The 18,273-nt window shown below is 42.5% G+C and overlaps 2 protein-coding genes across 9 annotated transcripts in view; one reads left to right on the forward strand and one right to left on the reverse strand.

The window, feature by feature from the left end:
- Positions 1-4,975, forward strand: part of RSBN1L (round spermatid basic protein 1 like) — a 47,231-nt gene extending 42,256 nt beyond the window's left edge. For both annotated transcript variants that reach the window (XM_068669876.1, XM_068669877.1), the window contains 2 exons: positions 3,672-3,780; positions 3,864-4,975. In XM_068669876.1, the coding sequence (XP_068525977.1) occupies positions 3,672-3,780; positions 3,864-4,520 (766 nt within the window). In that variant the 3' untranslated portion in view covers positions 4,521-4,975. The remainder of the gene's footprint in view (positions 1-3,671; positions 3,781-3,863) is intronic.
- Positions 4,976-7,607: 2,632 nt separating this feature from the next.
- TMEM60 (transmembrane protein 60) lies at positions 7,608-18,197 on the reverse strand. Of its 7 annotated transcripts, none has more exons than XR_011092095.1 (6): positions 18,055-18,197; positions 13,940-14,520; positions 13,687-13,800; positions 12,854-12,924; positions 10,890-11,036; positions 7,608-7,835 (listed from the first exon to the last, which is right to left on the reverse strand). XR_011092095.1 is itself a non-coding variant. In XM_068669879.1 (3 exons), exon 3 carries the CDS (start codon positions 14,475-14,477, stop codon positions 14,073-14,075), a length of 405 nt encoding a protein of 134 aa, XP_068525980.1. In that variant the 5' UTR covers positions 14,478-14,520; positions 16,813-17,190; positions 18,055-18,157; the 3' UTR covers positions 13,859-14,072. The 7 variants fall into 7 exon arrangements, 2 of the variants coding, with proteins under 2 accessions (XP_068525980.1, XP_068525979.1); XR_011092093.1 differs by having other exon boundaries at positions 12,854-12,928; XR_011092094.1 differs by lacking the exon at positions 10,890-11,036.
- Between the last annotated feature and the right edge of the window lie 76 nt (positions 18,198-18,273).

The raw sequence follows: 18,273 nt of genomic DNA on the forward strand, positions 1-18,273 counted from the left end.
CACGTGAGGTTTTTAAAGGACCGAAGTAGAAAGTTAAAGGACTGAAGTAGAAAGCTTTGCTATTCCTTGTGTAACTGTGGAAGGAGTAGCACGGTTGCTCTTTGACGACCGGGTAATTCAGGTGTTCAACACCAAATTTTTGGGTTAATGGAGTTGATTAGCATAAAGTGGTAAATGGTGTAATCCAGAAGCTGCTGATGACTGAAAGTGTGATTTATTTAGGTGTGAATACTAAGTAGAATGATGTGTCTTTTAGGGCACACAGGAACAGAATTGTCAAAGGAAAAGCTTTTGGGGATGGAGAACGTAACTGCAAACAGAAGTGTTAGTACTTGGAAGAACTATTTTTCTCTTTTCCCAAATATGACAAGCTCTTTACTTGAGAATTTCTAGAATTATTCGATTATGGCCTCATTTAATTTACAAGATCATAAATTGTAGAAGAGCTGTGGCTCTTACTAGCAGACATTTTAAGGACTCTACTCGTCCTTCAAGGCTGACAAATGCTGGTGTTGTCATTGTGCTGATTACTTAGCAGTGTTCTCGTGTGTGTGACACCAGGCGTGCTTTAGAACTTAGCAAATGCCTGCCAGGTCTGCAGTTGTGGGAACTGAAAGTCTGAGTGATGAGTAGACAGAGCGGCTCTGAAGAAAAGGCCCTGGGGGTATTGGTGGATGAGAAGCTCAACATGAGCTGGCAATGTGTGCTTGCAGCCCAGAAAGCCAACCGTGTCCTGGTTGCAGTGTGGCCAGCAGGGCGAGGGAGGGGATTGTGCCCCTCTGCTCTGTCCTCATGAGACCCCACCTGCAGCCTGCGTTCAGTTCTGGGGCCCCAGCATAAGACATGGACTTGTTAGAGATGGTCCAGAGGAGGGCTGTGAGGATGATGAAGGGGTTGGAGCACCTCTCCTATGAAGGCAGGCTGAGGGAGTTGGGGTTGATCAGCCTGGAGAAGGGCCTTCCACTCTTCCTTCCATAAAGGGGGGCCTACAGGAAAGTTGGGGAGGGACTCTTTGTCAGGGGGTGTAAGGATAGGACAAGGGGGAATGGCTTTAAACTAAAAAAGGGGAGATTTAGATTAGATATAAAGAAGTTCTTCGCTGTGAGGGTGGTGAGGTACTGGGCCAGGCTGCCCAGAGAAGCTGTGGATGCCCCATCCCTGGAGGTGTCCAAGGCCAGGCTGGATGGGGCTTTGGGCAACCTGGGCTGGTAGGAGGTGTCCCAGCCCATAGCAGGGGGTTGGAACTGGGTGGGCTTTAACTGAAACCATTCCATGACCCTATGAAAGTCAGGTGTGCTTTTACAGGGACAGCAAAGGCCACTTAGTGTCATTGTTGTTGGTAAGAACTCAACCGCTCTGTCCAGTGCTTCAGCAGGCAGCTTCTGAGTCTGTTCCAGACCAGGGAGCTGTGAGTGCTTCTGTCTAAGCTCATATGAACTTGTTTAATGTTGCCAGACCTTACCATGAATATTTCTGATGTAGCACTGGAGGTCAGTAATCTTGAATCTGTTTTGAAAAGTTAGAGCACAAAGTCTAGCAGTTTTGAAGAATGAGGTTAAAGAAAAAAGGTTCTTGCCATAAATAGTTCTGTCAGTGCTCTAGTAGGGAGTTAAACGGGTTTTTCCGAGGTCACTTTTTTCCTAGGTCACTTTATAGTTTGGATTAAATGTCTTTTTGGACATCTAAATGAATTATTTTGCTATCATTTCACTTGATTAGATCATACAAAATGCAATCTCCAAGTTGCTGTGCTAAATAACAAATCTCCAATTTTAGAATTAAAAATTTCCTGGCATCCCTTTTGTAAACAGAGGAAATTGCCATGTTTTGTGGCAGGATTTCAGTAATGCATTAAATTGCACGTGTATACAGACTGAGGAAAGTAGTGTTTAAACAAAAATGGTTGACTTTGCATTATAGAGGATACCGTATAGAACATGGAGTAAACGAAGCAGTGAAAGCTTTGCTTTGGGTTGAAGTCTTTTAGCATGTGAATGCTCTTTGTACATACATCAGTGTTGGTTCTTCACCTCATTTTCAAGTGATGCTGACTCCAGACGTAGGTACATATTCTTGCCTAATGTAAATCATCTTTTAAAAACATTTACTATGAAAACATAACTGTATATAGCTGCATTGTAAAAAGGAGGTTAATGCAGCTAATATTTTGATCTCATTGATGGGAGATGGTTCTTTAGGTTTTTGCCTTCAATACTTAAAACCTGTTCAGGAGTATGTAGAACCAAATGGAGAGAAACTTTCGTCTTTGCAAAATTGAAAATAAAATACGTGATTTGAAAGATTTCCCTAGCATACTTCCAGGCTTTTTTTTTTTCTCATGAAAATAGCCTCAAGCTAGCTATTTTTTGCTTTGAGGTCAAGGCCTAAATTAAACAAACATGTCTCCTCAGTTTAAAAAGCCCCATAAACCGTACATCAGTGCCTGCTTCCTAGGACATAAATAGTACCGTGTGTACAGAGTGTGGTGATCCTTGTGTGTTTTGAGAAGACTGCTCCAATATCTGTGAAATACTCTGACACGTACCAAAGGTTTTGCTTTACTGGTGAATCCACGCTTGGGGCTTGTCCTGGGTGCCCATGGGGAGGAAGTAGGGTGCCCAGCTCTCTGGGGATGTTGGCACAGCCCCTGCATGTCCCTGTGCAGCAGCCACACAGGTCATGGTGTGCTTGTCCTCCCTGGGGAGGAAGAAGGGAGAAAGCCACAACCCAGGCTCTTAGTGGCTGCTAAGCCATCCTTGCAAAAACACTTGGCTTTTCAGCATTCACCTGTAAACTCCAACAAGAGCTTTGTCCTGTGTAAATGGAGTCTTATCCGTGGATTTTTAAATGGAAACAAACCAACAAAATAACCCCCATCCCTCAAACACATGTAAAGCTTCATCTTCTGTGTGCCTGTGGAAGAACGGAGTATGGCATTTAGATCAGAAGGCGGTCGGGGTTGTGGCTACCTTTGCATTTTGTTAACTGACTGATTCAGGAGAATTCCTCTAGAAGCATTCTGATATAAATAGTGAATATTTCAGGGGGATATTGTGGGACAAGAAGTGAATTCCTATCTCCGTTTGAATACTGAGACAAACCATAGTTTAGGTTTTGCTCTTTTATAGCTCTCTGGTGAACACAAGTACTAGTGTTGTTTTTTAGGGGATATTGTGGCAGATGCCAGCCCAGCATTTGCTGCTTATTAACATCATGGCAGATTAATGTAGAATCGGATCTATTATGTCTGAGACTAAGATACTAAGCAATGTTAGCAGCGCTCTGACGAGTATGATGGTGTCCTTGGAGGCAGCAGATGTGTATTCCCCATTGATGAGTGCTGACAGTAAGTCCAGCATCTGTCAGCAGCAAGGCAGGCTGAGGTCAGCTTGGAGTATTGAGCTCTGACTGTTCGTGGCTCCGTTTACTGCCACTTGTGTAAAAAATGAAAAATAAACGTGAAATTGTTGTTAACTTATTTAATCAGTATAACAAGCTCATGATTGAGAACTAGCTATTTTAGTCAGCCTTTCTTCTCCAAAATATATGTTATGATAGAATTGCCAAGTTTATTTTTAGTTCGTTTGCTTTATCCCTGCTACAGGGAATAAAGAAAATCTGCAAGCTTGTTAGTTTCAGCTTCTGACTGTGCAACTCTTACTTTTATGTAGGTCTGAGCAGCCTCGTATAACCAAAGATGTAATTTGTTTTCATGCTGAGGACTTCTTAGAGGTAGTTCAGCGAATGCAATTAGACTTGCATGAGCCTCCGCTCTCACAGGTAAGCATGCTGTGAACAGCTAAGTGGGTGTCCTTTGTAAGTTATAAAACAAAGTTTTCATCCTTTTTTCCTTTTTCCTCCAGTGTGTCCAGTGGGTTGATGATGCAAAACTTAATCAGCTGAGAAGGGAAGGCATTCGATATGCCAGAATTCAGTTATTTGACAATGACATTTATTTTATCCCAAGGAATGTTGTGCACCAGTTCAAAACAGTTTCGGCTGTGTGCAGTTTGGCTTGGCACATCCGGCTCAAGCTGTACCATTCGGAGGAAGAACTCTCTCAAAATTCAAGTACTCTTGAAGCAGGGACCTCTGCAGACCCCAAGTCTTCGGTTATCGGACTTCAGACTGACAGCAGAATTTGTATGATCAGCAAAAATACCTCCGAAGACACCAAACTCTCAGATGCTCTGCAGACCAAGTGTCTGCAGCAGGAATTTATGCCGATAAAACACGAACCTATTGCATCTCACCGAATAAAAGAAGAATCCATGAATGTCGATCTTGCTGAAAAGACGGTGGCACCTAATGACATAAGGGGCCAGGCTGTGCAGACTGGATTGGATCGGATTGAATTGGCGACGTTTAAGTTTGAAATGGATTCCAAATTTGAGCCTGCCAACAAGGACTTACAAGGCAAGTTATGCCCTGGAAGCCACATACACCCGGATGATACAAGACAGCATAGTTCATCATATCCAAAACTGCACGGACAAAGAGAAGATGATTTTTTGTGCTAAATTTGTATATATTGTTTTAAATTCCTTTTTAAACTTAATGATGTAATAATGTAAAGATTCATAAATTCTGTGGGGCAAGTTTGTGACTTGCCTTCGCATCTGTTACAGAAAATAGTTATGTAGCTTTGTAACATTCCTCAGTGCCTGTCCATAACTGTGAAGTATCAAAGCACTTAGGGCCAGATGCACTGTAAACACTGCAGGTTTAACATAAAGAAGTCTTTAAATAATTTTGAGTTGTAGGTTTTAGAGTAGAGCTGACATTTAACATATATATTTTTTGTAAGATGAGCCAGAGTTGTTTTTGACAATTCCAGGCTTTTCCATAGAGCTTATTTATACCAATTTTTTCATTTTAAATGTGTCAGCACTGTAGTGTAAATATCTTTTTTAAAGATCTTTTTAGTGTGATTTATACTGAAATGTGAGCCGCTTAATAAAGGTTCATAATAACAGATTGGTTTTATTTTTGGATCTGCAAAAAATAATTCAGTTAAACTGCCTCTCTAAATGGTTTTGCTTCTACCTGCACTGAAGCATAGGATGCCCTTACCCCGTTGTGGCGTGAGGAGCTGTAGCAGCCAGAGGTAGAGTTGAGGCATTCTTTGTAAACCAAGATTAGTCAGGATGCAGAATCAGTCCTCCCTTCACAGGGTTTCCTACAGCTGACCTTTGAAGGCACTCCCCAGACTACTGTCACCAGATGGTAATGTGGAACAGAGGCAAGTGCTACCCGCAGCCTTCCCACGTCAGGGAGTACGGTTGGGTACCGGGGATTCCAGGAGTGCTGCCTGCAACTGCTGGCATCTCTCTGAGCTGGGACGAGGTGGCAAACTCCTTTTCATGCTTACCTCCTCCCCCTGCACAAGCCATGATTAAGAAAGTTCCATTTCACATTTAAAAAAAAAAAACAACAACAAAACAAATGAGTCTAGCAGTTTCCACCTGCTGGTGAGTTACCTGACTAAATTAGGTCAAAGAATGTTTTTAGATGGTTACAACAGCCTCAACTCGAGCAGTGACCTGAAATTCACCGAGGCAAATTTGGATTCGAACTGCTCCGTGTGCTGATAGTGCAAGGCAGTGGTCTGGTAGGAAGATCCCTTGTGAGTCCCAGTTAGGAAGAGTTGTTTCATCAAGGGAATGATAGCGGTGATGGAGTTAAGTGTTCACCTCTCTCTGTTCCTGTGGACCTCCACAGTTCTCCTAGGCCGTGTTCTGAGGGAAGAGGATTTCAAGGCTAGCTAGCATCTGATGTGGTAATGGCAAACACTCTGTAATTTAACTTATTTAATTGTGTGTAACATATTATTGTATAGTTCAAACACATCTGAACGATATTTCTTTTTCAGGTAGCTACAAACAGCAGCAAACTGCCCTGCAGCCTGTCCTTCAACATAGTATTTAAACTTAAAAGCATAAGCCTGGTGTTTCTAAAGCCCTCTGTCTCCATTTTGGGGGGGATTTTTTCCCTACACCTTTCTCAAAGTTGTACATCCTTACATCCTAATTGTCAATATCTGATACACTTGGTGATCACTCTGGCTTCCATTGTAGCAATAGAACAATGTGATTTTTTTTTCCCCAGGTGATGTCTAGTTCAACTTCGAGGCCCTTTTTGTTGCAAATGTTTCTTGTTCCTAGGTTGTTAAAATTCAGATTGTTACTTTGTACTTCTGCCTAAAATCAGCCATTGAACTGATGCGTGCCCTGTTGTGTTTAAATGGAAGATAGGTCTGTTGAGGAATTATTAATTAAATCAACTTTTGAATTGCTAAACATGACTCCTACATAGCCATAATTATGTATTAGAGAAGCAATAGAAACAAATCTCTTGAATGTGGCTAAATCCTACTGCTATTGTCAGTAATGCTGGTGAAGAGGTTACTGCCAGTTCTGCAGCCTCAGGGATCTTGCTTTCCCCTCGCTCCATGAGCAAGCAAAATGGTTCATGTGTGACATGGTAAGTTCCTGCTCCAACCTGTGCAGATGTGAAAAACTAATTGTTTCACGGAAGGGTTTGAGCCTTCCTTATAGAAACGTGGTCTCAGCTCCCACCGTGTTCCCTGGACTATCAGGGAATTGCCACCACAATCCCCTTGGCTTTGTGAGCACACGTATGGTTATGTAGCCTTCTGTTCCCTTTTGTTGTGCCTGCTGGTGAGAGCAGGGAAGAGCTGCAGGCAGTCATTCTCAGCAAGTGTGCAGCTTTTTCAATCTGTTAGTAGGAAGCTGCAGCTTTTTGAAAACCAGCCTTGATAGATCCTGATTTTTTTTTTAAGCTTTTACACACAAATGGACTTAGAGGGGGAAAAAAGTATGCTGGTGATCCATCTGCTCATTATTCATTCTGGTCCAAGTATTTTTTTCAGATTTTAGTAAAATGTATACATCCCACTCGATGGCAGACCACTTTCTGCATCATAGGTGCTGTCTAGACTGAAGAAATGCCTTTGAAAATGGCTTAGCAAATATGACTTTTCACATAAAATTTAATTTCCATTTGACAACCTGCTCAGTGGTCTTGGCTGATACGGCCTTGAACTTCTGCCCAGGTATGTCTTGGTTCTGAAAACTTGCTTCAGCTGCCTGCATTGCATCTTCAACCATTTTTTTTCTTTTTTTTGCATCACTTTCAGAATTTTAAGAGAGACAAGGAGCAGCTCTTACAATTTTTATGCTTTATTTTTGAGACAAACTAGATTCTGGTTTCTAGACACAATTCCTTGTAGACAGGATATGAATAATTCCAACATCACCAATGGCTGTCAAAACTCCCTTTGTATTCCAGGCTGCAGATAGTCTGGGCTGACTGGCAATATGAGCATGTGCTTCTTGGTTTGCTTTAAAAAAACAACACAATTTTTGTCCTCTACCCGTGGTGTATTCATTTTGAGGCGGTCCCTCTTTAGGAGGGAGCACCTCTTCAGAGATGTTCAGCTCACAAACTGTTCATTAGTCTGCCAAAAGTCTTTGCTCTCAAGTGCTCCCGTGCGATAACCTCCCTCCCTGCTGCACACAGCTTTATATTCAGACTTGGGCTTCAGCAATAAATCTTTCATGCCTTCTGATGTACTGAAACTAGTCTTTGCTTGTTGCTTTTTCCCCCTCCTGGATTTCAGCTGTGTATAAATCTTCCCGTTAGCTGGTACTTCGGCTGAAATCTCCAGTGGTTCACTTACCTCTTTTGGCCCTTGTTCTTCTGCAGATTGGAGAAATCTGCTGAAAGCTTATTGCCTGTGCTGCAGTGGTGTTCCAGCTCATGACACGATGTGCACAACTCCAGAAAAGCTTTCCTAAATGCTGGTACCATACCTGTGGGCAGCAAAGAACTGCATTGTTACTACCAATAGCTTTCAAGGTGGTAGCTACTTTATTTTCCTCTTTTAATTACTGGAGCTTTTGCATTTCTCTGGCAACTGACTTCATGTGTTACATACAAGTGTTACTTGGTGTTGTCATCTTCCAGCCCTCCAAATGCCTGCAAATTGACTCTGAAACAGCATTTTCATTACAGGTACTGCTGGCATGCAGATTTTGCCCTTCCTTGTTACTATAGTGAATATTTCAATACATCTTTAATGGAAATATTAATTCTATCTAGTATTAGAAATAAAGTATTATTTCAGAGGGTGATTTAAGTATTCATCTGTGAAAGAGTTTCTTGGTGATAAATAAAATTGATTTTTAAGCAAATACACGTGCACAGTAAATAAGTTGGTGTTGCAAATAATATAGGAAATGGGGAAAAAAAAGAATGCTGTGAAACGGATCAGCAGAAAAGTACAAACTTGGAAAACTGAATGAGTCTTCCAAGAAATACAGGAAAAACATTCTTTGTTGAAAAGTGACTATTTTCTAATATCTGCATGTGAATAAGGGTGCTGAATTGACTGAAAGATCCATGTTTTCTTTATGCTCATTGGCAAAATAAACTGTAGTGGGGTGGTAGATTACCATCTGACCGTAGCAGGATGAAAGCTGTATTCATTCTGACCAAATGATACAAGCAGGCTCTCCAGTGTAATTTCATTCATTTTCTTGTGCTCACATCCTTAGAGAACCTTGTCTTTAGGCAAACCAGCGCCTTTTTGCTAACATTTGTGAATGTGTCCAAGCTGGAAATGGGAAGGACAAATTTTCATTTATTTGTAGTTTGCTGTGAATGGCACTGTTGAAGTTGATTGTGAGTCCCTGTTACTACTTGTTTGTTAAACTAATGCTAATTTAGGTGGACAAAAAGCACTTTAAAAGCTCTGTAATAGGTGATACTGATATTTTGTGCAGATCCCACTGATTTTGCAGCGTACGTGAGAAAATCTGGGCAACTTTGACTCACTAATTTCATTTTCCTTAGAAATACAAACAGCTCTGTGTTGTGTGTGCAGCTTCTCACTCAGAAGCCGTGATTGACTTCACAGTAGCTAGGTTGCTGTCCCTATTATTCATCAGGGATATGGACTCTGCAAACCTCGTGTATTAGTTTCTGGCCACTGTTTTTGCTCTGTAATATGATGCTAATATTTCTTCTGCTTTAGCGCTGTGCTGTATTGAAGTGCCAGGTAAACACTGGTTGTCTTGTGTTCTGGTCATGCTGATAGATTAGCCTGCTGCTGAGGTCATTAGTCCTAAATAGTCCTTTAATATTTGGTGTACAGTTATATCCTGATACAAACATCAATTAAAACAGCAGATAAAACTTCTATTTTTATCAAGTTTTATTTTTCAGTAGCTATTTTGATATGTTCACTTTTACCAATTAACTTCCAGTCCACCTGAATGAAAATGTGATGTTTCGTAGAGTTTAGACTGGTGTTATAAAGACTGCTTTTTGTGGCAGTTTGTTTGAATCTGGTTGCGTTTGGACAAAATGGGGCAGTTAGCTGAGAAAGGTGTCCCATAGTGAGTGTCTCAAGAAGAAGAAAACCTTGCAAATTAGATGCAGGTGTGGAAAATTAATGCCACATGAAGCAGCATTGCTAAAGCTATGGCCTATTTTGACATAGTCACCTTCAGTCAGCCATCAGATTGAAGTTTCCATGTACCAAAGGACTAGAACATCTCATTTATGATTGTTTCTGGCTCTTCTGCTGTCGTTTCACTCTAAATGAAAAGGGTTTTCTTACATTTGCCATTCGGTTGTGATGTTGGTTTGTTGGGAAAGGTAGGCTGAAGAAAACAGCATTGCTGTGTTCTGTTTTTGTCTGCTCTTTATCCAACTTCAGTACAAGGATAATATATTAATATTGAATAATATTGCAGTGTCCAATTGCAGTGGTTCCTTAAGTTGCCTTAATCCACCAAGATCAATGCTTTTCATCATTGGGTGATAGCCTGACCCCTTCTAGGTGTACAGGGCTCCTGTGTGAGACTAACTCCATCCAAAACTTCAGATGATACAGGTACAATAAATGGTACAGACTTGTTTTTTTCTAACTCAGTGCAGAAATTGTGTGGTTATTTTGATCTCTAACTTAGTTTTAAACAAAACAAAGTGTCTCAGCTTTCCATGCCAATAAATATAAAGGATATAGTTCTGGAAATGCAAGTTATTTGGGAGCTTTACTACTGAAAAGCAATGTTACTTGTTCTCAAACTGTAGTGGTGTTAAAATAGATACTACCTAACATTGTTAGAATTCCAAGTTGGTGGGAGTATTAAAATCTCACGTTGATAAATCCATTTGTACCCCCAGTTTTTAACAGAAATCTTTACCCCAACTTTTATATCGGGCAAATGTGAAAATTTCCATGAAGTTACTCTTAAGTTCTGCTTCTGTATTACTCTGCGTATTTGTCAGCAATAGTACTGTTTTCATCTCTTGAGTGATTCTGTAACAGTCCTGTGCTATCTTATTTCTGAATATTGTTGTCCATGCCTACCAGCACACTGAATGCATGTATGCAGATTCTTAAAGCATTTTTAGTTAGTTTGGGATGTCTGTCACACAGCTGTATCTTTCAAGAACAGAAGACTTCATACTCCTGAGATGGTGACGAGTCAAGAAAAGCAATATAAATAATTGAAAAACTTAGTTTCATGACCTCTTACCCATGTGCATTGAGTATTTATTTTCCTGGATCAGACAAAAGTAGATGCTCATCTACAGTGCATGCCAAAGTGTTCAAGCTTGTATGAATGATTTGAACAGAAATAAATGATGTAGAATGTGTATCACCATATATATGCCATCAATATATATATTATACAGATAATATATATTTATCATCAGCATACGATAAATATTTTGTTTCATTTCGTAAGAACAAGCTTTTCACTTGTCTTAACAAATTGGTAGATGGCAAAGCTCTCTCCTCCACACCCCATGTCAAGTGTGAGGTGGATAACTGAGAAAAAAGGTGTTCTCACGTGCATGAGGTCAGTGGGTAGTGACTTCCTCCTGGAGACTGCTTCTGGCAAATCGGTGCAAGCCAGCTCAGCATCAGCTTTCCCTTTTCCTGAAACTATCAAACCTTTTTTTTTTTTTTGGTTTCATTTAATGATGGGTAGGTGAGTCTGTAAATTTAAGAAAAAGCGTGAGAATACTCATTCTGCTTCACAACTGTAAACAGTGCCTTGGAGAATGTGGTAATTGTGAGTAGCTGCAACTTCTGCCACAGCTTCTGAAAAGATCACAGTGGACTACAGCGAAGTCTGTCAAATCTTTCTGAATGGGGTTCTGATATCACAAAAAAGAAGAAGTGATTGTACCAAGGTGTCACAGCAGCAGTTTTAAGTCAAGGTTAAAACTGATGGGACACACCAAATCAAAAGGGATATTCCTCTTACCGAAGTATCTGTAAGAACTGGGCAAGTTCAGTGCTTCCAAGTGGCTGCATCCTAAGAACATCTTCTGATAAGTGAAATTATCTTGTGTAGGACACCAGAAAGAAACCGCTGCTTCAGCACAGTAGTTTATTTCAAGGTCTTTAAGTAAAACTTTCTTTTTTTTCAAAAAAAAAACAAACCCTAAAGCCACCTCCCCACCAAAAACAAAACCATCATACAAACCAACACTGAAATTGTTAATGATAAGGAACAACTAACTACTTAAATTAGAACAACCATCTTCAGTTCTAGTGAACTGGAGCTGCTGAACTTCCAGATAAGAGTTGCATCTGTGAAATAGGTGATCTATTAAAAGGGGCACAGTTGCTATTTGCTGCTCACCTTGCTAATATGCAGTGAAGTCCTAAAGAGGCTAGTTCTTATTCTCCTATCAGCAAAGTTACCACAATTTGTTAATTCCTTCCTCGCTTTGAGTGAGGAAGGCTGTCTTACTCTTCTGAGCAGCATGGGTGGTTTTTGGCATCACGTCAACAAGGCTTTTTTTTTTTTTTCTTTCATATTCTGTGGTATTCCTCAGTTGTGGAGAGACCATAGGTGCTCAGTTTCATGCTTGGTGCTGTGCCATGACAAATCACCATAAGCAAGGCCCTTGTCATTCTGACCCCCTCTCCAATGAAGCCTTACTCAGGCCTGAGCCCACCTCACATTAGCCAAGATGCTTGTTTCATGTTTGCAGCAGCGCTTGTGAAGTGGTAGAGAGGAGTTAGCCTTGAGCAGAGGGGGTCTTCGCAACCCTTTCACTTCTCCATCATCTGTTCAGGCACCCAGTGAACATCTCACAGGAAGTGCAGCTTGCCAGCCGCGGGACGTATGGTGGAGGAGGGCTGGGTTTGGTGTACAGATCAAAGATATTCTCTATGCCCCACATCTAATGTAAGTGCACGGCTGTGTGTTTACATATGCTTTTCTCTCATTTCCTATAGCTACCAGGCCCAAGACCTTGCACCGGGGTGAATGCCCTTCCTCCTCCCCAGTGCCCCCAGCTAATCCTACTCCCAGGTGCTGGTTTAGCTTGAAGTTAACAAAGATGACACAGGAAGCCTGTTCTTCAGTGGGCGAGCGTTGACACCAAACACATAGCAACTGCTGAAGGTTTCTCAGAACTAAGCAGCACCCAGATCTGCCTCCCACAAAGAAATGTTGCTACTAAAGACTGAAAGTGATTTTTTTTTCTATTCTTCTATTTGAAGGAAGAATTCATTTTATCTCCCTGTAAAATTTCATCTCTCTGTAAATTGTGATGCTTGTAAACTGAGACTGAGCACACAGATTTGCTTAGCAGAAGTTGGTGTTGATTTTATTGTAGGTACTTTGCGACTTTTTACAGCTCTTTTAACAGCTAAGGATTAGAGCTGTTTTTTTCTTTGTCATCCCCTGGTTTCCCTGTTAGCAAGGCAGGACAAACAACCACACTGCAGCAGCCTCAACTTAGGTCCTTTCTAAAAACCATTTGGTACCTGAAGTTCTAAATCAAGATCCCTTACCTTAGTCTGGAACAGGCTTTCCTTAAAGTCGCTTCAGTGGTCTCTGACAGCTGCTTCCTATGTTTTTATGTCTGTCTGTGTGATTGAAGAGTAAGCAAAAAATCTACAGTCAAGGACCTTTCCTTTATAAAGGACAGCTCCAGCTGAGTGCAGCTAATTAAAATTTTATGAACAAGACGCTTTGATCTAGTCAGTTCCTGTTACCATCGGCAGTTTTTCCCTGGCTCTTTGCGTTACACACAGGAAATGTAAATGAATCCCTATTTTCAGCAGGCGTGTTCATTATGCCCTAGATGTTAGAACTTGCTATCCTGGCTCCCTGGAGAGCACTTGCAGCCCCCAAACAGGCTTCTCGTTCCAGCTCTTCCCAAAAATTCCTTTTGTTGCACTTGTTACTTGATCAAGTCCATTTGCTCCAAAAAGCCAAGGCTTTACCTCCAGGGCCTTAATACACTACAGCACTAAAACCCATCTTTCTTGTTAAAGCACCACTTTTGCTGGCACGAACACGTTACAGGACCCACCCAGCAGCTTCAGTCTCTTAGAAAAGTGACAACTTTTCACTTGGAAAGTCAATCATAATCACTGTGCTCCCTTTTTCCCCTCTGAATATAAACTTGCTGGCATGGTTCAGTTACTATTTTCTCTAGGTAAATGTACTGTTTGCCTATGTGGCAGCAGTTAAAAAAACACAACTTTCTGCACTGGAAGAGGATTTTCACCATCAAAAAGAAGATGCTGTGTCACTTTATACCTTTTTTGCTCTTGGTGGTAGCTTTCAGTTGTTACTGATTCTTACAGAAAATTTAGCACATCATAGAAAGCAGCCTTACCTGGTTATTTCTTGATGACAGCATAAATAAGAAAACTGAGGGTAATCCGTGTAAGGAAGTGCTACATGCTGCCTGCTCTGGGCTGGAACAGCTGCGGTTCCTTTTGAGATCCACCTGCATGTGAAGAGGTTAAGTTTTATTCTGTGTAACAAAACCACCTTATTAGAACACCTAATGTTGAACAAATACTTTTATTTACAAGAGCATGTATGACCATTTTAAAATAAAATAAAAAAAAAAGGAACAAGTCTACTTTTGGTCTCCAGCCTCGTTTAGATGAAGTCTCCAGAGCATTTCCTTATGTGCTGTTCTAGAGATCACATTTGTGGCAGAGCTAATAATCCAGCAGTTCAGTACCAGTCTCAGGGCTGAACACCCCATACAGCTTAGTCTCTTCGTACATAGAAGATATTATATCCAAGTTCGACCATACCCCCAATAAGCAAGGCCCACAAGGGGATAAATACATAGGCTAGTTTCATCGTGGTGAATTGCTGCAGTTTAGCGCAGAGGGCAAGGCAGAAGGCTAACTTGAGCAGCATTGCGATGAGGTACCAGGCTTTTTTCTTGATGTTCTGTGAGCCGTTGCGAGGGTCAAAGCCAGACTTGCACCGGCCAGCCATTTTTACAATTAACATAACCAGGAGAATAGTATCAAATATCCAGACTGGAATGAAAATGAGGAACCAGTTCCACGGTGCTTTCTCATCCAACTTCAGCACCAGCATGATCAGGAAGAGCAACGTAAAAAGCCATGTCAGTAGTACTCTTTGCGCCAGGGACATTCTCATTTAAACAGCTTTGAGAGGAAGTCTTCCTGTGGTTAGCAACAACCTAAGAACACCAAAAAACAGGGGGGCAGGCATCAGAAGATGTCACAGTATCAACCATGAGGCATAATCTGTAAAGCTGGCCAATTTCTTGCCTTCCCACCCCTTCCACATTAGCTACATGCTCCATGTCCTAGCATTTCTTGCTTAACTCCCATTCCCCTGTGCTGGTTCCACCCACCATCAACACCGAGTGCCCTCAGGCAGCTGCAGAACCCCCCACTCCGTTTGGAACAAGTGATGCTTGGAACCCAAACTAGCTGTCAAACTCATTTAGGGATTTTTGTATTCTGAGAATTTGTTCAGATCTATTTTCCTCCATTACTCATAGTTAATACTTGAAAGTCAAGCTAGCACTTCCCCGTCCATAATAAACAATCACACTAATGTACAAGCCAGCTAACAAGCACAAGTAACAAACTATCTGAAAGACCCTAATGTCTACAGCTGAAGTGACCCGGTCTGAAACTGAGCCAGAAAGCACTACTAACTACTACCTACTATTCAACAACAGCCTTAAAATACTAAAAATTCAGGATAACATTTGCTTTTTTGGCAAGCATCTCAAGTGTACAGACACTGACTGATTCTGCTTCAGCCAAATCATCTTAGTGGCTTGGTAGCGCATTTAAATTTCGATGTAGTCATGACAGAAGAAAAACAGACACAAGTATCTATCTGCCATTACAGTCATAAAAGTTTTTACATGCCTAAATGAAAGACACTGACGATCGCGTCTGCCAGAAGGATTCTGCTACAAGCTTTAAGTACCAACTTTAACGCAGGAAGAATTGTGATCTTATTAATTGCTACAAAGATGGGCAATTGCATGGCAGTGACACAGCGCTAAAACAGGTGCCTTCAACAACTACTTTAAACATTTGAGTTTTTTTTTTTGACAAGTTTGATAAAAATTAATTCTAGAACACCACTGCTTTAGTTCCACTTGAATAAGAACCCGGACTTTGACTGGTTCCAGAGGACAAAGTATTTAGGTCACTTCAGAAGAGCAGCTTGCTTGCAGTGCCCAACTATCACAGGCTGCCAGAAGGGCCGGACCAGCCCTGCCTCCTGCCTTCTCCGTTGTGAGCATCAGCAACCCCACATGATGATGCCTATTCAACTTCCTGATCAGGCAGAAAACTGTTAGCAGTGTTTTCTTTTTAACTTGATTAGAATTTTTTCCCCCAGATGAGCACATTGAACCTGGCTTGTACTCAAACATCACAACCGGATGCAGGGAAGCGGCTGCTGCTGGCTCAGCTGGTTAGGAGGTGCCGCTGGGGGATAACAGATCTGTGCACCTCTAACACCACCCCATAGCTGCAACCTGCCTCTTGATACACAGCTCAACAGCCCTACTGTTTTGTTCAGGCTGGGTCAGATTAGATTTTGAAAAAAGCAGTGGGATTTCTCTTATTGCAGAGATCCAGCCAAGCCTAAACTAATCAAAGCTGGGGTTGCTGTAAGCGCATCTCCTCCCTCTGGCACCTAGGTGACCCCAACCCAGGCCAGTTCCTTGAGCTGAACTAGAATAAAAAAGAAGTTTGGTATTTGTGTAGTTTACTTCTCAGTGTCTCTGTTCTGTTTGGATTGCCACAAGGTCTGAGGAAAGGCAGTTACTGGAGAGGTGGAACCGAGACCCCATCCTCATTGGAGGGGTGGAGCTGAGCAGTGACCTTTGCACAGGAGTTAATTGCTATTAAGCTGAAAAATTAGAAGGAAGTTTAGATAGCATTGCTCTTTTCTCACCGTAGGAACACACCTAAACCAGCTGGCAGAGAGGATTACAGAACAATTACTATGACCCGCTTTAAGCATTTCCTGCACTTTGATAACATTTCCAGTACCCTCAAGTAAAAGTTTGTGGCTACAGTAAAGACAGCGGTGACCCGAATCTGTTTCAGCAATCCTTTCATCAAAACATTCCAGAAAAAGTTCTAGCAATCATTGCTACAGATAGTACATGAAGGAGAATCTCTCATTAGCAGACTGGAGAAAGGAGAAACCAAAGAAACAGGCTGGAAACTTGTGCCTGGAAAGAATTCAACACTCTCAGAAGTATCAAGTGATCGACACTCAAAGAAGGGGCTATCAGCTGTCTCTGGGGAAAAATGAAAGCTACTGATGATGTATTAGATGGGGCTACTCAATTTGAAGGTTGCTCACTTCATGAGAGGATTTTCAATTTTCTTAGTTGTTCAGAACACTTAATAACACAACTTTAAAAAGCACAGACAAAAACCTCAGCAGGGGATGTTATATTGCCTTTCCCTGACCTAATCAGGAGACGCACCTGCTCAATGGGACAGGAACTGCAAGGCTCCATTCAATTCTACGTTCTGAGGATGCAAACTCAAAAAATCCAAGGGTACTTTTGAGGTCTTATAGCCCTGTACCCCAAGTACAGGAAGCTAGAAAACTACAAACTGACAGCTGGGGATGCAGCTGGCGTAGCGATGAAGGTCTGATCACACAGAGCACTTGACCACGTTTTGCTGGCCAAGCAGAAGGGGATGTGCGGGCTCCCAGCTGGAGGCAGCCATCCCAAGAAGCCGTTCGCGTTGGGAGAGGGATGCAAATTTGGTACAAGCCTGAACCAGTTCTTCTGTGAAGAAGCAATGTCAAAGGCAGGGTGCAGAACTAAAAAAGCTGTCAGCTCCTTACAGGCCTCCTGTAATTAGCAGCAAGTGGAGTTTTATCAGTAATGAGGAGCACGGCCCCAGCACCGTTACCGACCTCGGCGGGATGCTCCAGACAACCAGAACGCCCCAGGAGCTAATTAGAGCCCCTTCTGAAGGGAAAAACAAAGCAGAGGAGCTAACCAAGTGCTCAGCCCTACAGTAACAGCTGACTGACAAGCTTAAACATAAGCCTTGCCTGGTGCTTGACTAACTTCAGGAGGGGGGAGCCCAATTACACAGCGCTGCAGGTTAATTACGGGATGCACTGAGTGGTCTGCAGGGGAACCGAACCCGGGAACGGCCCCGGGGGCCCTCAGAGCCCTTCTGCTGCTCGGCTGCGCCCCATTTTCCCTCTTATTTCCCAATTTCTCTTTTGTTTTCCACCCTATTTTCTCCCATCTCCCTCTTTTCTCCCCTACTTTCCTTACTTTCCCTTTACTTTCCCCTTTTCCCCCTCTATTATCCCCATTTCCCCTCTTTTTTCCCCCTATTTTTCCCTACTTCTCCACTTTATCCATCTATTTTCCCCTTTTCTCTCTATTTTCCCCACTTCCTCTCCTATTTTCCTCATGTTCCCTCTATTCTTCCTCATCTCTGCCCTTATTTCCCCCTTTTTCCCCAATTTCCCTCATTCTTCCCCCTATTTTCCCCATTTCCCCCCTACTTCCCTCCTATTTTCCCCTTTACCCCTCTATTTTCCCCCATATACCCCTCTATTTTCCCTCATTTCCCCCGTACTTCCCCCATTTCCCCCCTATTTTTTCACTATTTTCCCTTATTTCCCCCGTTTCCCGCCTCTCCCCTCAGACCCCTCACAGGGCGCCCCCCCGCCCCGGGGTCCCCCCGGCACCTACCGCAGGGGCAGGGCCCGTCGCAGCCCGACCCGTCCCGTCCCGGCCGGGCCCCGCAGGCCGCACGCAGCTCCGCGCAGCGTCCCGCCCCGCCATTGGGCAGCGCGCACGCTCATCACGCCTCCCCGCGCTGTCATTGGACCGCTCGACATAGAGCCCGCCTCCCGCCACTCTGTTTGCGGACAGGCCCGTCACGGCGGCGCTGCCCGCTCGCGGTTGGCT

This window comes from Anas acuta, chromosome 1 (assembly GCF_963932015.1).
Source record: "Anas acuta chromosome 1, bAnaAcu1.1, whole genome shotgun sequence".
NCBI lineage: Eukaryota > Metazoa > Chordata > Aves > Anseriformes > Anatidae > Anas > Anas acuta.